Source organism: Anomalospiza imberbis, chromosome 24 (assembly GCF_031753505.1).
Source record: "Anomalospiza imberbis isolate Cuckoo-Finch-1a 21T00152 chromosome 24, ASM3175350v1, whole genome shotgun sequence".
Lineage (NCBI taxonomy): Eukaryota > Metazoa > Chordata > Aves > Passeriformes > Viduidae > Anomalospiza > Anomalospiza imberbis.
In genome coordinates this window covers 5,039,982-5,056,901 of record NC_089704.1, presented here as the reverse complement: position 1 = coordinate 5,056,901, position 16,920 = coordinate 5,039,982, and the positions used below count along the sequence as shown (strand labels likewise).

Here is a 16,920-nt window from a genome sequence, read left to right as displayed (position 1 = left end):
ACAGAGTTTAGGACAGACAGGCAGGCGCTGAGGTGCCTGAGCAAGGCCCAGCTTCAGTTTTCCTGTTGGTTCTTTATTCCTGTTCTTTGCTGTCTTTGGTTCACCCCAATCAGGGGATGTAGTGAGGATATGGATTTCCAACAGGCTTCCTAGAAAGCCTTTCCAGCTGGGTCTGTTGAAAAAGTCCTCCTTTCTAAAACCAGGTCAAGCCTCCTGTGTGTTTCTGCCCCGCTCTCTCACAAGAGGTGCTGAAGGGGGTTCCCTTCCCTCAGGACCTCCTTGTCTAACTCCTCTCCCTGCTCTGTTCATATCTGACAGTCCTTGCCCAGAGAAACTTTAATTTTGGAGGTTTGTGTGGGATTTCCAGCAGTTGCTTTGAGGTACCAGGGTGAGTTCTCAGGGCTCCACAGCTGATGTCCTGTAGGCACACGATGTGAGAAATTCAAAGTGGGCAAACTGCACCTGAGATGTGAAATCCCTGGTGGCTCCTTTTCAGTGCCCTTGATAAACACCCTGACCTCGTTTGGTACCTTCCACCCACACGTCTGAAGGCTCTTTGCTAATGGATTTAGCATCCCTTGGTGCCTCTGCAAGGTGGGCCTGACTCCCTGGCTCTTCCCAAAGATGCTGAGCTCTGTGATTGCAGCTGGGATCAGGGGATGCTTCATGGGCCAGTTGCCCGTGGACATTGGGGTGTACTGGAATCCAGGGGCCTGCTCCCTGACACAGCTGGGTGATGGACTCCCATCCTCTGATTCATCGTCTTGTGCTCAACCACAGACAAGTTCTTCCTCCCCTCCATCCTTTTGAAGGTGCAGAGAAGGGCCTAACTCGCTGGGTAGTTTGTTATTAATATCTGGGATGCAAAACTCCCTGCACATTTAATTTCGCTGCACCAGGGCTTCCCTCCCCCCGGGGATCTCTCGCACAGTTTTTCATTCTGCTCCGTGTTCCCACCTCCCCCTAATCCCATGTGCTCCCTGGATGTCATTGCTGTTCCTGCTTGGCTTTTCCCCGTGGGTAGCTCAGGTTTCAGTCTGCCCTCCAGATTTCCATCCCAGTCCTGTTTTGCCCTCCTCTCAAGGGGAGGTTCACATCCTGCTTCCTTCTCCCCTCTGGGGATCAATTCAGATTTCACTCTCTCTTCTCCCCATTGCCCCAGGGGATCAGCCTAAGTCTTGCATCTGCTTTTCATCTCTTGAGCCTCCCCTGGCTGGAAATCAGGGCTGGCCTTGTGTCTGCCTTGCCTGACACTGGATCTAAGCTCAGCTCTGCCCTGGCCTTTCCCTTTTGAAGTCTCCCTGCTCTGTCCTAGGGACAGGCTGATTGCATAAATTTGTTTGTGTGCAGGCTCCTCATTGAAATGCAGCCCTTTGGGAAAGCATCAGAGAAAGCCCTGGCTCCAGGGAAAGTCCTCTGTGCCTAAATCTGGCCCTGCTTTGCTTAGGACAGATATGCAGAGGAACCCCTTCTTCAGGCTGGGTTTGTTCTGGCACCTCAGATGAGCTTGCTGGGAATGAACTCCAAAACAGGCCAGGGGAGCTTGTGAGGGAAAGGGGGATGCAATTAGGAGCGAGGATTTGGCCTTTTTAATTGTTTTTCTCAAGAGGTGGACTGAAACCACTGAATTAATTTGTTGACAACAGCCCAGAGCTGGCTGCATTTTATCTGTTCCTTAACATCCAGATGCAGTCCGTTCCCAAACTCCTGTTCTCCTGCTTTTAAAGGGCAAACTTCATTTACAAGGTGATTCCTACACCTGCTTCCTTGGCAAAATACTGGGTACAGCTGTTTCAGATGTGTCTGAGAGGGAGAGACAGAGATCTTTGTGCAAATTCCCTGCTCATCCTTCGGGAAACGCTTTCTGTGCTCACAAGGGACAAACCCCAGTTTCATGGATCTGTCTGAAGGGTCACAGAACTTGTTTTCCACAACAGAAACTCAGCCCAAGGCACGGCTGTCACTGGCCAGCCACAATCCAGGTGGCCCAGCATCTTTTTTGAGGGCTGAGTGGCACGAACTGCCATGCCTGGATGTGACTCTCAGGGAGTCACCACTAATGAGGAGAGGACTCGGAGTCCTTGAAGGCCTTTCATCTGCTGAGCTCCAAGAATTCACCCCAAACCTGCACCACCCAGCCAGGGTGGGGCCCTGCACCCGTCCTGCACGAGGGCAGGTCCCAGCACACGGAGGGGAAGGCCATGGGTTTCCAGCAAAGCCTCTAATTTTGGACATCAGAGGGCACTTTCTCCCTCCCCAGAGGTGCTCGGTGTGGGATCAGTGGGTTTGTCCAGCAGGGAACCCTCCTGCCTGCTTCCCCAGCCCATGGAATTTGCATGGGTTGGGAGCAGAGAGCTGGCTCTGAGCTCCCCCAACCCTTGGGCTTCATCCCCCCAGCCAAAATGAAACCCTGTGTGATGCTCTCCCATCTTCCTCCCTCTCCCATCTTCCTCCCTCTCCCATCTTCCTCCCTCTCCCATCTTCCTCCCTCTCCCATCTTCCTCCCTCTCCCATCTTCCTCCCTCTCCCATCTTCCTCCCTCTCCCATCTTCCTCCCTCTCCCATCTTCCTCCCTCTCCCATCTTCCTCCCTCTCCCATCTTCCTCCCTCTCCCATCTTCCTCCCTCTCCCATCTTCCTCCCTCTCCCACCTTCCTCCCTCTCCCACCTTCCTCCCTCTCCCTTTCTCTTTTAATGGCACTGCTTGCTGTGGTTAATGCAATCCCTCCAGCTGCTCTTCTCCTGTCCCAGCTCCCCAGGGCGTGGCAGCCGGTGCCAAAAGTGCCAGGGACCAACGGGAGAGGCCCGTGGAGCTGGGATGGAGCCAGCCCCAGCCTGATTCTTAGTTAATTCCCCCTAAAATGTGGTGGGAAGTGTGTCCCTACCAAGGGCTGCCTGGGCTGTGTGGGCACTCTCCCCATGGATGACTAATCCAGGGATATCCACACAGTGCCAGGTGTTTGCATTTGTCACTGCCAGAAGGCACAGAGAGTCCTGAACAAACAGAGATTCCTCCCCATAGGCAAGGGCTGCATGGGAAAAAAAAAAAAAAAGAAAAAAAAAAGGACATTTTTCATTCTCAGTCCAGAAAATCCCAATAAGGCAGCTTTGGAGTGGAACAGGAACGTGCTCAGGCTCCAGGGGACCTGTGTGAGCTTGCAGGAGGGCAGGGGAGAAGCCATGGAGTGGTGTGTGTGAAATCAGGGTGATAAGGAAAGGGGCAGGGATGCAGCCCAGGGTGGGAGCACAGCAGATAAGCACGGAGGTGTAGGCAGAGGTGGAGTTCTGGAGAGCTTTGGGAGTTGGGCAAGTGAAATGGGGAGAGAGAGAGGTGCAGAGAGCAGTGCTGCAACCCAGGGGAAGGCTGGGGCTGGGGGAGTCCTGGGAGGGAGACAGGGCAGAAATCCCAGCCTTGATGGTGAGAAAATAATTTCCCGGGCTTTGAGTGGAGGTCCTGGCCATTCTGACCAAGAAAATGGCATCTCCTGTTAAACTGCTCCCAGTTCGGGATGCCCACAGGGAAGGCTGGGGCTGGGGGAGTCCTGGGAGGGAGACAGGGCAGAAATCCCAGCCTTGATGGTGAGAAAATCATTTCCCGGGCTTTGAGTGGAGGTCCTGGCCATTCTGACCAAGAAAATGGCATCTCCTGTTAAACTGCTCCCAGTTCGGGATGCCCACAGGGAAGGTCCCACGTGCCTGAATGGCACTGCTAAGAGGGAAGGTGCTGTAAGTTGCTTTTTCAGTACCTTTTCAGCAGTTCTGTGCCCCTGAGAGCACTCAGCAGGCCCTGTGCTCCCCAGGCTGTGGGAGCAGCCCTGGCCAGGACACTCCCACCTGAGCAGGTGTCAGCGTGGCCGGGCAGGGCAGGTGCTCTTCCCACCTCTGCTGTGGTTCTCCTCTCCCTTGCCCAGCTCCTGTGCCACAGGTGATCATTTGTGGTTCAGCACAGCAAGGGGGGACTTCCCTCACTTCCCTGTTTGTTTGGAAGCAAAAATTCCAGGGAAAAGCTGTATCAGAGAGCCCACAAGAGCTGCGTGTGGTTCTGTTTGCTTTCTCCCATTGAGCGTGCAGCTTGGTTGCTCCTAAAGTTTTGACTTCCCACCCCTACTTTGACTCCAGCACAACCATTTACATCCCAAGCTGAAGCTGAGGATAAACCCTATCAGATCAGACCTCAATTAATAAACTCAAAGGCCTCGTGGAGGGTGATGCAGGTGTGCTGAGGTTTGGGATTGCATTTGAATTTTCCAGCGTGCTGCCATGGCTGAGCTTTAGGACAGAGCCTATTTGGGAGTTAATCCTACGCTGAATTCCTTTCTGTCATGCTGACAGCTTCCAAAAATTCCCAGCCTTCAGTGGGATATAAACATTACAGGGTGAATATCGTGGCATTGACATAAAAGTTTTTTGCCTTCTTTCCAGGTGTCTGTTAAGCCCTGCTGTATGTGCAGGATAGTACATGTGGAAATAGTAATTGCAACCCCATTATTATTATTATTATTGCCATAATTTATTATTAGTGTGTTTTTTATTTTATGGGGCCCACGTGTGCGGGTAATTCACGGCGGAGCACTTACGCCATCGCAAGGTGGGAAGGCTCAGCGAGCTGCAGGAGCCTTGGATCCAGCTTAATGCCAGTTTCCAGCTTAAATCCTCCTCCCTGGGCTCGAGGCAAAGGGTTTTGGGGCAGCTTGAGGCATCCCTGCTGTGCTGAAGAGCACTTAGGGGTGACTCAAAGCATTTGGGGGTGACTCAGTTGTTCCTTTTCAGCGAGGGCCAGGTGCTCCAGACCCTCTGTGTGCACCTGATCCTCCTCTCCCCTCTGCTCTGGAGGGCTGGGAGTGAGTCAAACTCTTAAACTCGGTTCTGACTGTGAGATAAGGCAGATGTGGAGGCAGATAAATGTGTTTCAAAGAGGTCACTGGCTAAATAGGAGCTTCACAACAAATGGGGTTGTCTTCCATCTCCCACTAATGTGGTTCTTGCCTGATAACTGGTGCAGGGCTTGGACAGGACAGATCCAGCCCTGCATTTGGGAGAGGACTGGAGGCTCTGAATTGGTGGCTGAGCGAGGAGGATGATGGAGCACTGTGTGTGTCACACCAGGAGCTCATCCCAAGGAGGACTCTGGGCTCTGACAGATGGGGAAGACATTGAGATTCTCCCTAAACTGGGATTACCCATGGAGGGCTCCAGCCCAACCAGTGGGATCCAACCACCAGCCCATGGAAGCCAACGCTGGTCAACCTGAAGGGAACAGCAGCAAGCAGAGCTGCTCAGAAGAATCTTCCCAATTTCCCAGTTTTCCATGGCTCTCCAAGATGTCTGCAGGATGTTTTCACGAGCCGAGCGTTTGCCAGAAGTTCACGGATCAGTTACAAAACAGATGTATCTTTTTTCTTTCTTTTTTTTTTTTTTTTTTCCTCTCCCCTTCTTCCTACTGGTAAGGAAGAGAGTTTGTGCAGTAATTGCAGGCAGGTTGGGAGATGTTTTCTTCATAATTCTCCTTCTTATGAAATGTTTATGAAACACCTTCCACAAATCAGTTACGCAAGCAGGCTCCGGAGCTTTGATCATTTTCCATCACCCTCAGTGTGTTTCTTAGTTTGTTTTGCTTTTTGTTTTCGTGTTTAGGCCAGAGATAGGTAAGAAACCATCCATCCTTGCAGCTGTTCAAGCCAACTACGGAAGGGACTCTCTCTTTTGCAGCCAGTCACCCTTCCTGTGTTTTTCACTCGGCTTGCTCGGGGGCTGACCCTGTTTCAAGGCTGTGAAAACATCCAAACATCTACTTGAGATTTGCAAGTGTGATTCCTGCCCTGGCCCAGAGGAGCTCCCGTGCCTCCAGCTGCCGTTACCTGCTCCCAGCCCTGCCCTGGGCCTCCCCTTGGGCCCCGAAGGGAGGAAGGTGCTGGAGATTCACAGCCAAGAGCCCCCACGCCTCACCTCAGCCGCGGGGATTTGCAGGTCCTGCTCTTTGCCCTGCTCGTTTTTCCATGGAATGGTTTGGCTTGGAAGATCATCCCATTGCAGCCCCTTGCCATGGGCAGTGAAGTTTCCACCAGACCAGGTTGCTTTCCTTAAATGCTGTTATTTTTCCGAGTAAAATTCAGTGGGAACAAAGTCTCTCCGTGACTTCTTGTTCCCTTTTCTCCATTCATGATCATCCTATAAAACCAAGATCCTGAGCAATCCCAGTGGGATCTCTGCTCCCGGTTTTACCCAGATCACTGTTTCTCACTTGCAATATTTCAGCAGAGCTCACATCAAATTCTCTGAGGATTTCCTCATTTCAACCGTTTCTTTGGGTTTTTTTTGTTCCTCAAGGAAAACTTTTCCCATATTTGCAGGCATTTTCTGCAAATCTGAGGCAGATGCACTGGGAAAGGAGGAGGCAACTCCTCCCCTCGTTTTATTAATGAGAAATTTACATTATTTTAAGGGAGTCTCATGATATTGAGTGGCCTCGCCCACAATGTGTGTGGTTTTTTGGGGTTTTTTTGGGTTTGGTTTTTTTTTTTTTTAATGTACACTTGGCAATATTGCTGGTTTAGCCAGGGAAAAAAAACGAAAGAGTGGGATTTGCATAAACCATCCCCAACGTTTTGGATAGATCCCGAACTCCTAATGAACAATTAGCCAGCTGCAGGCCTGTCGGGGAGAGGAAGAGGAGGGCGAGGTAAATTTGAGCCTAAACCCAATGGAAATAGGTGCAAGGGGGAGAAGGATTTGTCAAGAACAAGCCCCAGGTTCCCGCCCACTGCGCAGGAGGGAGAATTCCAGGGCCGGGGGAAGGAGCAGTGGGAGATGTTGTTGTTTTTAAATCGGGAGCCGGTGCTTTGCCAAACCCACCTCCCGTTCTCACATGGAGCCATGCCGGGATGCGGCTACACACCCCTTTCTCCCTGGAGCGCCGCCAGCTCGTCCCGCTTGGCAGCTGGAAAAATTGATTTCAGTTTGGAAATGGCTCGTGCCTCTTCAACACCCCACTGCCATCGGGATCGCAGCTCAGGCGGGATCCAGAGCCCGGCTCTCTGAGCCGCCAAAAACTTCAATTTCTTGGGACTGCTCAGCCTTGGATGAAGCAGACAAACGTTATTTTTTATTTTTTAAATTTTTTAAATTATTTTTTTTTTTTGCCTCTGATGGATTCTTTTTAATGCAAAGAACATCCATAAATCCACGTGCCTGGAGTGCCTGGATGGTTCAGGAGTAACGGGGTGTCCTCCTGAGCCTTTTTGCCTGACATTCAGTGACTTATCGCTGTCGATAGCGATCAAGAAGATCTTTCCACCTGATTTTTTTTTTTTTTTTTTCTTTTGCCCTGCCAAGCTAAGAGGGATGATCATGCCAACCTGAAAGGTAGGAAAGAGCTGGAATTCATAGCATGTCTACCTCTTGCTGCAAGGAGCTGGGAGTATTGCAAAACGAGTTTCGGCGGTGTCCAGAGCTCGAGTTGTAATGAAAGGGGGTGTTGTAATCACCTTCCCTCCGAGCAGCACCTTCCAAAATGCAGAGGGGAACGTTGCAATTCCCTGTTCTGGAGCTGTTGAGCTTCTTGTGATCCCATTTTCCTCCTTTTCTCCTCTCGTGGAGATCCATCAAAACTTGGACTCGACGGTTGTAGAGGTCTCTTCCAACTGAAATTATTCCGTGTATTTCTTTGCTTTGCTCAAACTGGCAGAAAAGCTCCTTCAACCCCGAAACATTCGCTCGGGATGGGTTTGGAGAGCTGGATTTCTTGTTCCCCTCTGCTGGGAGGAGGTTGCAGGGCCTCAAGGCCCCATCAGTGGGGCAAAGACCCTGCTCACCTTTGGGGGATGTGGGGTTTGGAAGGGATCTAGTGGGACCTGGGGCAGTTCACTCCTAGGAGTCAGGGTGAATCTTCAGGGGTTTCATTTGTAGAGTCCTCCTGGTTTTTCCAGTTTTTGGAAATTAGAGACTGTTCTTGCTGTGATGAGGAATAATCCTTGTTCAGGGTGTTCTTGTGCTGAGAAAAGGTTTGGGTGAATCTTTTCTTGGAGGAGAGTTCTCTACCTTTTACCTGTCCCCTGTGCATGGACACTCCTCACTCACCTTCCAGGAATTAACCTAAAAACTTCCAAAATCCTCCCCTCCCTCCAGTGCCCCAGTCAGCACTACCAAAAGACTTCAGCTACTACAATAATTGGAACAGATTTTTATTATTATTATTTCTTAATAAATCAACTTTTTAAAATGTATTAGCAAAGTTAGAAGTTAACATGGAGATTGTGGAATAAACCAGAAACAAGGATTCAGTTCTGGTCCCTGGGTGCATTTTTTTTTCTAAGAATGTGGATTTAAAAATCGTTATCTTCTTGTGGACAAGAACTTTGCAAGAACATTAAAGTAGCTCAAAAAGACCACTGGACACCTGTGAAGTTTTCCAGTTATTGTTCCACAGCTTGTAACTGAGGAAGGAGATCTTCCTTGCAATTTCTTGTTGCTTTTTTGGTAGAAATGGAACAAATTAATTTGGTGCCTGGAGTGCTGCATTTTCAAGACTGGGAGATTACTCTGGTTTTTTGAGGTCTTTTCCTCCATGACTTATCCTTTCCCATCCCCTTGTACCATACTCTGTTTCATGCAGGGAAAAATGAGAAGTTTTCCATGTCCAGCCCTCCTATCAGGGTTTGAGTTGTGATCTGGAAAGGGGAATTGCTTCTTGTCTTCATTAAAACTCCACAAAAGGCTTTAAATTTTGAAAAGCTGCTTGAAATTGGTTGTTTCCTGAAATGTTTTAATTGAACAAAGTGCCAGGGGGCTTGGCAGAGCAGGAAAACTGTCCATGGGATAGAGTGGAGAGCAGGAGTGTGGAATAACCGTGATTTTCAGCGATGGAAACAGCAGAAAAATCCCTGAGTGGAGCCTCTCCCAGCCTCATGGATCCCAGCTTCCCGCTGCTCCTGCTCATCCCTCCTCCCTGCTCTCTGATTCTACAATTCCTTTGCTCTTTTTTGCAGATTAAAACCGAGGACCTCAGCGACTCCTTGCAATCTGCCCTCCCCCCTCGGTCAGGTCACCTCGTGCAGGGATCATCCATGATGCCAGGGAGCCAAATCGCAGGGGTGAGTGACCTGGCTGCCCCTGGAATGCCAGGAAAAGAGGAAAAAAGCTGCTCCCGACCCCCTCCCCAAATTCCTTTGGCCAGTGGAAAAGGAGCCTGAGAGGGTGAGGAGCACCGAGCTGGAAAAGTGAATCCTCATCTTCCTCCTCGGCTTTTCAAGGGTAGACTGGACACGTGCTGGGGTGAGATTTCCTCAGAGGGTTTGCTGAGCAGGGAAACCACCCCATGGTCAGGAAATCCCTTGGACTGGAAATAATTGGAGGCTGAGACAGCACCGTGGGGAAATGTCTGATAATGTTTGCCCTGCTCTTCCTCATTCATGAGTGTCTGGTTAATGCCATTGTTGGAGATAGGGTTCTAGGCCAGATTAACTCCTAATCTCAGCCTGTTGTTGCCTCAAATTGATTTACACCAGGGAAGAAATTAATTCCTCGAGGGAATTTCTTTTTCCGTAAGGTGGAAAATGTGGAGTTCAGCACTTAACTCTTGTTAAATTCCAGTGGGAGATGGATGCCAGGCAGCCACACAGATGCTCAGGAATCCCTTCCCTTGTTCTTTCACGGGGTATTCAGATCCATTATACAGTTTAGGGATTCTTCAATTTCCCCCAGTCTTCAGATGAGTCCTGTGGGAAGCACTGTTGGTGAGCTGCTGCAATTTGCTGCGTGATTTTAGGCAGCTCACTCTGGAAATGCTTTATCTGAAGAAACTGAAATCCGAGAGGTTTCACCGTTTTAACAACCAGAGTTTGATTGCCTCGAAAATGTCTTTATCAAGAGTTAACTTTTCCAGAGTAAAGCAGACACTTCTCCACATGGAGGTCTCTGCATGCAATGAATTCTTCCCCCATACTTGAAACTTTTGGACCTGCAGCCCTCCAGCCCCCAAATTCCCCAAATTCAGTGAGAATTCTTCTCCTAGGCCTGAAACCTTTGGATCTGCAGCTCAAAAATGTCACCAAGAGTTAACTTCTCCAGGGACAAGCAGACAGTTCTCCACATGGAGGTCTCTGTATGCACAGAATCTTCTCTTTCACCTAAAACTTTTGGTCCTGCAGCCCTCCAGCCCCGAAATTGCAGAAATTTAGCGTGGATTTGTGAGGAGATGCTGTTTGAGGAGCATAAATCCTTGGGTTTTATTGTTCCCTTTGCTTTTTTTCTGTAGGACATGAGCTCTCTCCACACCCTGCAGCAGCTGGTGTTGCTTCCTGGGCACATGCAGTCAGTCCCCCAGTTCCTTCTGTCCCAGTCTCAGGCAGGACAACAAGGTAAGAGAAGGAAAAGCTGAGATGATGCCATGTTTGGGCTTACCTAAAAACAGAGGCCAGACAAACTAAGAGAATAAAAAGCAGTTCTATTCATTGAAGGGCCTTCAGGTACATTTAGGGCAGACAAAACCCTCCCAAAATGGAGAATTGGTCATGGGTTTCACACTTTTATAAGTTTGGTCCATTTGCATTTTGGGTGTGAATCTGCCAATTACAGCTTCAGCTAATGAAGTCATTTACCCCAAGTTTGCTCCCCCAACTCACTTTTGTTTCATCTCTCTGGCCTGAGGCAGTGAGGTGTCCTTGACTCCCAGGCCTGGAGAGGAATTGTTGTGTCTGCCCCAAATGGGGAAGCAGCAGCTCACAGTGTGTGTGGAGTTCAGAGTTCTACACTAAAGAACTGCAGGTTACAAATAGATAGAAAATAGAAAATCCTAAGGCGACAGAGATGGATACATATTTCAAAGCCTCCCTTCTGGATGTCGGGTTTTGCCAGGGTGATGCTGCCGGTTCCCACCCCGGGGATGATCCCAGATCCGTGCGGGAGATGCTGCTGGCACCTGAGCCTTGTGCGCTCCTCGAGTGCCACCTTGGGGCCAGGCAGGGATCCCAGCCTGGAAAAATCCCGGGAAGGAGCAGAACCGGTCCAGCTTAGCCAGGAGCAGCCCCGGGATGAGAGTGAGAGGTTTGGATATTCCAAAGGACAGGAAAGGTCTCCCTGCTCCCAAAATCAGCTCCAGGAAAGCGCTGAGGACTCGCTCCATGCTTGAGAAAGTCCCTGTAATTCTGTTTTTGTCCCCAGGATTTTTACAGCATTTCTCCCACCCCGGGGATGTGGATGGAGGATGTTTTAGGCTTTAATTCATCACCTGGCAGATCCAAGGGGATTTGGACCCTTTGCTTGTGCTTTGATTTATTCCAGCACAGAGCTCCCTCCAAATGAACTAAAATTCAGGATTATAACGTTAAATCTCTGCAGCTTGAACCCACTGGTTCACACACTCCAAAAGCAAGAGGGGAATTTATTTCTTCCTGACAGGATATAAATTCTCCTCTCTGCCAAATGACGCTGAGTGATGAATAAAAATACTTGATGTATATTTACAAATATTTTTGAATTTGTTAGTTTGAAATATGGTCAGGGCAATCTATTCCTTGCTGCCTGCTTTTATTCATTAATAATAAACATATTTTACTGCAAAGCAGAACTTGCTGCCTTTGATAGATTAGAATTTATCAGTTCAGTGACTTTTTTTGGCAGCTATGTTTGCTTGTCACCCCTTCCAGTTCCAGGCTTGACCAGGACTGGATATTCTGGCCAGGAGCTGGATTTTTGTGCAGGACATTTCCATTTGCATGACTGACTGCCAGGTTTTAATGATCCTTTTGCCACATGCATGCACAGCCAGTGGGGAGTGAAAATGAAGTGGAATTTGGTTCAAGTGGAGTTTTCTTCCTTCTGAAGAAAGGCAGAAAATATTCCAGAATTGTCCCTGGGGCCATCAGGGAATGCCCTGAGTGTCTCCTGATTTTGGACTGTGGGTCCATAAATGGATTTCCTGGCCAAAGGGGCTTGGTTGGGGGCTAAACCTTTCCAACAGGGATATGAATTTTAGTTTGCTTGTGTTTTGAAGCTGTCAGATAAATCCCCAGGTCTTATTCCTCATTCCCAGTAAAATCCAAACACCAGAGTCATGGGTGGGAGAGCTCTGTAAAGGTGGGAGTGAAGAGCCACGGAGATTTTGGGAATCCTGTCAGTCTAAATATTGCTGCTGAAATCTTCATCTCAGCTGTCAGACCGGTGATTCCTGAATCCAGCCCTTCATTTCCCTCGGAGCTGGAGCTGAGGTGTTCAATCATGATTTTAAAGACTCCAAATGACAGAGCATCTGCCATGTCCCAAGGCAAAGCCATTGCAGTGATTAATTACCTGCACTGGTAAAAATGTGCACCTCATTACCAGCCTGGATTTGAAATTTGAAGTTGTTCCAGTGCTAGGGAAGGCTTATTCCAACCCCAGCCTAAGTAAATAAATGGGACTGTGCACATCAGATCTAAATTAAATAAGAAAAGGCAGAGAGAGAGGAGGGAGTGATTGATTCTGGAGATTATGTTTTTCCCTTTTATTAGCAGAAGTCCATAAATTTCTATGGATTTCCCTGTAATTGTCAGTTATATTCAATTAAATATATTGACTGCTCTGAGCAAGGTTATAAATCCTCACTAAATTCTGTAGGTTTCACTCACAATGGACTTGATACCAACTAAATTTCTAGGGAACTACACAACCTAATCCTGTAGGACATTCCCTCTAAGAGATATAGGTTTGTACTTGGCAGTTTGTCAACGAAACAATTACACATTCTCCATAAATCCCAGTTTTTGTTGCGTTTATGGATTTCCCTTCTTTCTTCCTTTCATCATTTCGTGTCAGCTCCGACGTTCTGAAAGAAATTCAATTTATTTGAAATACAGTAGGGTAGGGAAGAAAGGGTCATATGGCTTCCAAATGACATTTGAAAATGAAATGTAGAATTGAGAGCAGAGTGGGAGGGCTCACGAGATTAACTGGAGGATCAGGGTTTTTTTAACAAGATCAAGTGGCTGAAAGTTGGAGTCACAAGGGCTTATATTGGAAATAAGAGGTCCATTTTTCTAAGAGCTACAATTATTAAGCACTGAGAGAAATCCCCAGGAAGGATGTAGGAAATTCTCTGCTGCTTGGCACCTAAAATCAAGATTAGAGGTCTCTAAAATGCATGAGCGTGATGAGTGACACGCAGGGATCAGCAAATGAGATATTTCACTTCTGTCATTATTGTAATAGTCCCTGCAGGCTAAAAAGCCATGGGAAGAACCTTTTTGTTCTCATGATCCAGCTCAGAGCCAGACTCGTTCCTAACGGCTGAAATTCTTGTATTTTGGGCAAGAAATAACAAATGGAGCTTCCCACTCCGAGCTTTCCTGGGGGTGTTCACTGACCAGATGTGTCTCTTTTTGATCTCCTCAGCTTTGCAGCCAAACCTCCTCTCCTTCCCTCAGCAACAGGGCAGCCTCCTCCTCTCCCAGCCCGGACCCAGCCTGGCCTCCCAGGTAAGAACACACCTGAGGGCGTGGCAAACTCCACCTGCTGCTTTAAGGAGGGAAGATGGCGCAGGAAACAGTGTGGTTTTTTATGTTTGTGACTCTGAGCACCTTTTTTGGGGTGGTTTGGACAGGCTGTGGGGCGCTCTGGCCTCCCTGGCTCCTCGGTTGAACCCCACCTGGACGTCCCCCAGCACTTGCAAGTGGCAAAGCACCTGACCCCAGCAGGAGCTTCTGAGGAGCCCAGCGACCTGGAGGAGCTGGAAAAGTTTGCCAAGACTTTCAAACAAAGGAGGATCAAGCTGGGGTTCACACAGGTGAGAGGGAGGGAATGGGAGGCAGAGTTTGGGGCAGAGCTGTGGATGAAGGAAAGGCTGGGTTAGGTAAATTTGGGTTATTTTGCAGCATTCCCTTCCAAATACACGAAGAGACAAACCCTTCCTAGCACCTCACCACCACAACCTCGATATCTGCACCTTCCCCAGTATTCAGGGGTGGGGGCAGATTCCTGAGGGGAATAAATCCCCTTTCCCTGGCAGGCAGGTCATGGAAACAAGACTGAAGCTATCCTGGAAGAAGCCTGAGGGGAAGTTTAGGCTACAAGAGGGATAAATCCTTCACTGAAAGAATGATCTGGACTCATCTGCCCAAGGAGGTGGTGGAGTCACTGTTTAAAAAAAGCCTGGACGTGGCACTCAGCGCCATGGTTTATTTGATGAGGAGGTGTTGGGTCATAGGTTGGACTTGATGATCTCAAACGTCACAGAATCACAGAATCACCAGGCTGGAAGAGACCTTCAAGATCGAGTCCAACTCAGCCCCAACTCCTCAACCAAACCCTGGCACCCAGTGCCACATCCAGGCTTGTTTTAAACACACCCAGGGATGGTGACTCCACCACCTCCCCGGGCAGAACATTCCAGAGCTTTATCACCCTTTCTGTAAAACACTTTTTCCTGATATCCAGCCTATACTGGATAGGTGCCTCCCTTGGCATAGCTTGAGCGGTCCTTTCCAGGCTGGTTAATTCTGTGATTCTGTGTGGGGCAGGGACAGCTGGGAGGGGTTTCCCTGTGCTCACGCTGGGATTTGGGTGTCCCCTGGCAGGGGGACGTTGGCCTGGCCATGGGGAAGCTCTACGGCAATGACTTCAGCCAGACCACGATCTCCCGCTTCGAGGCTCTCAACTTGAGCTTCAAGAACATGTGCAAGCTCAAGCCCCTGCTGGAGAAGTGGCTCAGTGATGCAGGTAGGTGACATCAAGACAGAAATGCCACCAATGCCTTGGGAAGGCTGCCCTAGAACAGAGCTGGGCAGAGCTGAAGAATAAAGCAGGGATTTATTCAAAGGATCTCCTCCATGGATCCACCTTGGGCAGCACCAGAGCCCAGCCAGGGCTGCACCCAAGATGAACCAAAATGGTCCCAAAATGCACGAGCGCTCCCGGGGGCTCTCACTGTGATCAGCTCTGCTCCATTGGCACACTGGAGTTCATTGTCCCATTCCAGCTTTAACCCATGCAGTCCCATCCTGCTTGTTTTCCTCTCTCCAGCCCACGTTGTTTGTGCTCTTGGGGCTGAGATTTGGATCATTTGTCCTTGGTGCCCAGCTGGAGCAGGAATTGTTTTGTCTCCCTGCTCTGTGCAGAGAGCTCACCATCCCCTCGTGTGAACCCCAGACCCACACACTGAAGCAGCACAGAATCTGAAAAATAGAAAAGCTCAAACCTGAGGCATCACCACCGGCAGGAGAGGATCCATCCAGGAACCTCAAATCCCTTCAGCCCCTCCCTGTGCAAGCTGGAGAAGAAGGGGAGGAACTGCTGAGGTGCTGAGGGATCAGCCCAGGAGATGCAGCTGGAAAAGGAAGGATTTCGCTGAGAGGGGAATTCCCAGGGGCAGCCTCACGTCAGTCTCGTGCTTCACCCAACCCTTCAGGATGTCTCAGCCATTGGTCACATCTCAGCCACCCCGAGTCAAATGGTTTGGTCACATCCTTTTCTGTGTGAAATGAAATTATTGGAACACTCCTGGTCCGTAGCAGAGCAGGCTGGAAATCAGGCTCACAAAGGAAAAATAGTGTGTGGGTTAAAACATTTTTCTTCTTTGAATTGGACAAGCTCATTGATGGATTTGGAGCAATTTTAATCATTATCAGAGGGAGGATCCACAATGTAGGAAGAATTAATCTATTTTAGAAGGCACATTTGTTTCATAGGAAGTATCTGGGAATGAAAATAACTCATTATCTTCTTGACTATCTCTTTTCCCCCTCCCTCTTCCCCCAGAATCTGCTCCTTTGGATTCCTCCATGAGCACCCCCAATTCCTACCCCTCAGTGAACGAGATGTTTGGACGGAAAAGGAAGAAGAGGACCAGCATTGAGACCAACATCCGCTCCACACTGGAGAAGAGATTCCAAGATGTGAGGGGAAAAACTTTCTGACTGCTGGGAACTCTCCCTGAGCCTGGCATTTGCAAACCTGTGGCACTGAGTCCTCTCAAGAAAGAGTTTTTTTTTTGGGGTATTTATTTGACAGCAGGTTAGAAAATGCTTGAAAGAAGCAACAGGAAAAGTGTGAAACCCAAAGGAATTCCCTGTTATTTGACAGTAGCTTAAAAAATGCTTGAAGGAGTTAACAGGAAAATGTTAAACCCAAAGAAATCCCCAATTATTTCCTTGTTGAATGTTATTCTAAGGGAATTACAATTTTAGCACCACATTTCCCCATTTGGGCTGAAGCTGATCTCTGCACCCAGCTCTTTTCTTTGGGAGTTGCAGATGTGTCATGGGAGCTCTGTGGCCACAATGCCCCATTGAGCAGCTCTTTTGAGACCCCAGAACTTGTTGCTGCAAATGTTTTTTTCCTGAACCCATTCAGAAGTGGAGCCCTTTGTACTTTTTAAGCGCCAAGAATTTCAAGAAAAATCACTGCAGACATCAAACAGAATTTTATTCAATAGGACTAAACTGTGCCTTGGAAATTTCTCAAATCAAAACTGTTCCTGAGCTTGTTTTTTCTTGGTTTCTCCCTCATATCAAAACTTGCTCAGTCATCATCAGATCATTTTAGCAGCTCATTTTTAGCTGGTAGAAGGCATTTTCTGCAATGGGAATATTATCTTGGCACCTCTGTGCCAGGCATCTTTGACATTTCTGAGCTTCAGCTCTGAGCAAACCCCACAGAGCTAAAAGGAATGAAAATAAATGATTCTGGGGGCAGGGTGGGCTCTGTTATTTCCATTGCTAAATGAGAAAGGGCAGAGAGAGGCAGTGACTTTTCTGAGCTGCTGTCCCTTGGACAGTGGCAAGGCCACCAGGTTTAGGAGAGCCCAGCACTGATTTTGGTGCTGTTCAGGTCAAAGAGGGAAGTGATTTGTAACAGGGGCAGGAGCTGTGACTCATCCCCCCTGACTCCGGGAGAGCTGATGTGGAACCTGAGGCACTTTGTGGTTCACAGACCATAATCTCTCACCCAAATA

At 48.7% G+C, this 16,920-nt stretch overlaps 1 protein-coding gene across 1 annotated transcript in view; it reads left to right on the top strand.

Moving 5' to 3' along the window:
• Positions 1–16,920, top strand: part of POU2F3 (POU class 2 homeobox 3) — a 39,090-nt gene that overhangs the window by 17,819 nt on the left and 4,351 nt on the right. The window contains exons 5-10 of the mRNA XM_068172212.1: positions 8,984–9,088; positions 10,252–10,354; positions 13,365–13,447; positions 13,573–13,755; positions 14,546–14,687; positions 15,726–15,862. Of these exons, the coding sequence (XP_068028313.1) occupies positions 8,984–9,088; positions 10,252–10,354; positions 13,365–13,447; positions 13,573–13,755; positions 14,546–14,687; positions 15,726–15,862 (753 nt within the window). The remainder of the gene's footprint in view (positions 1–8,983; positions 9,089–10,251; positions 10,355–13,364; positions 13,448–13,572; positions 13,756–14,545; positions 14,688–15,725; positions 15,863–16,920) is intronic.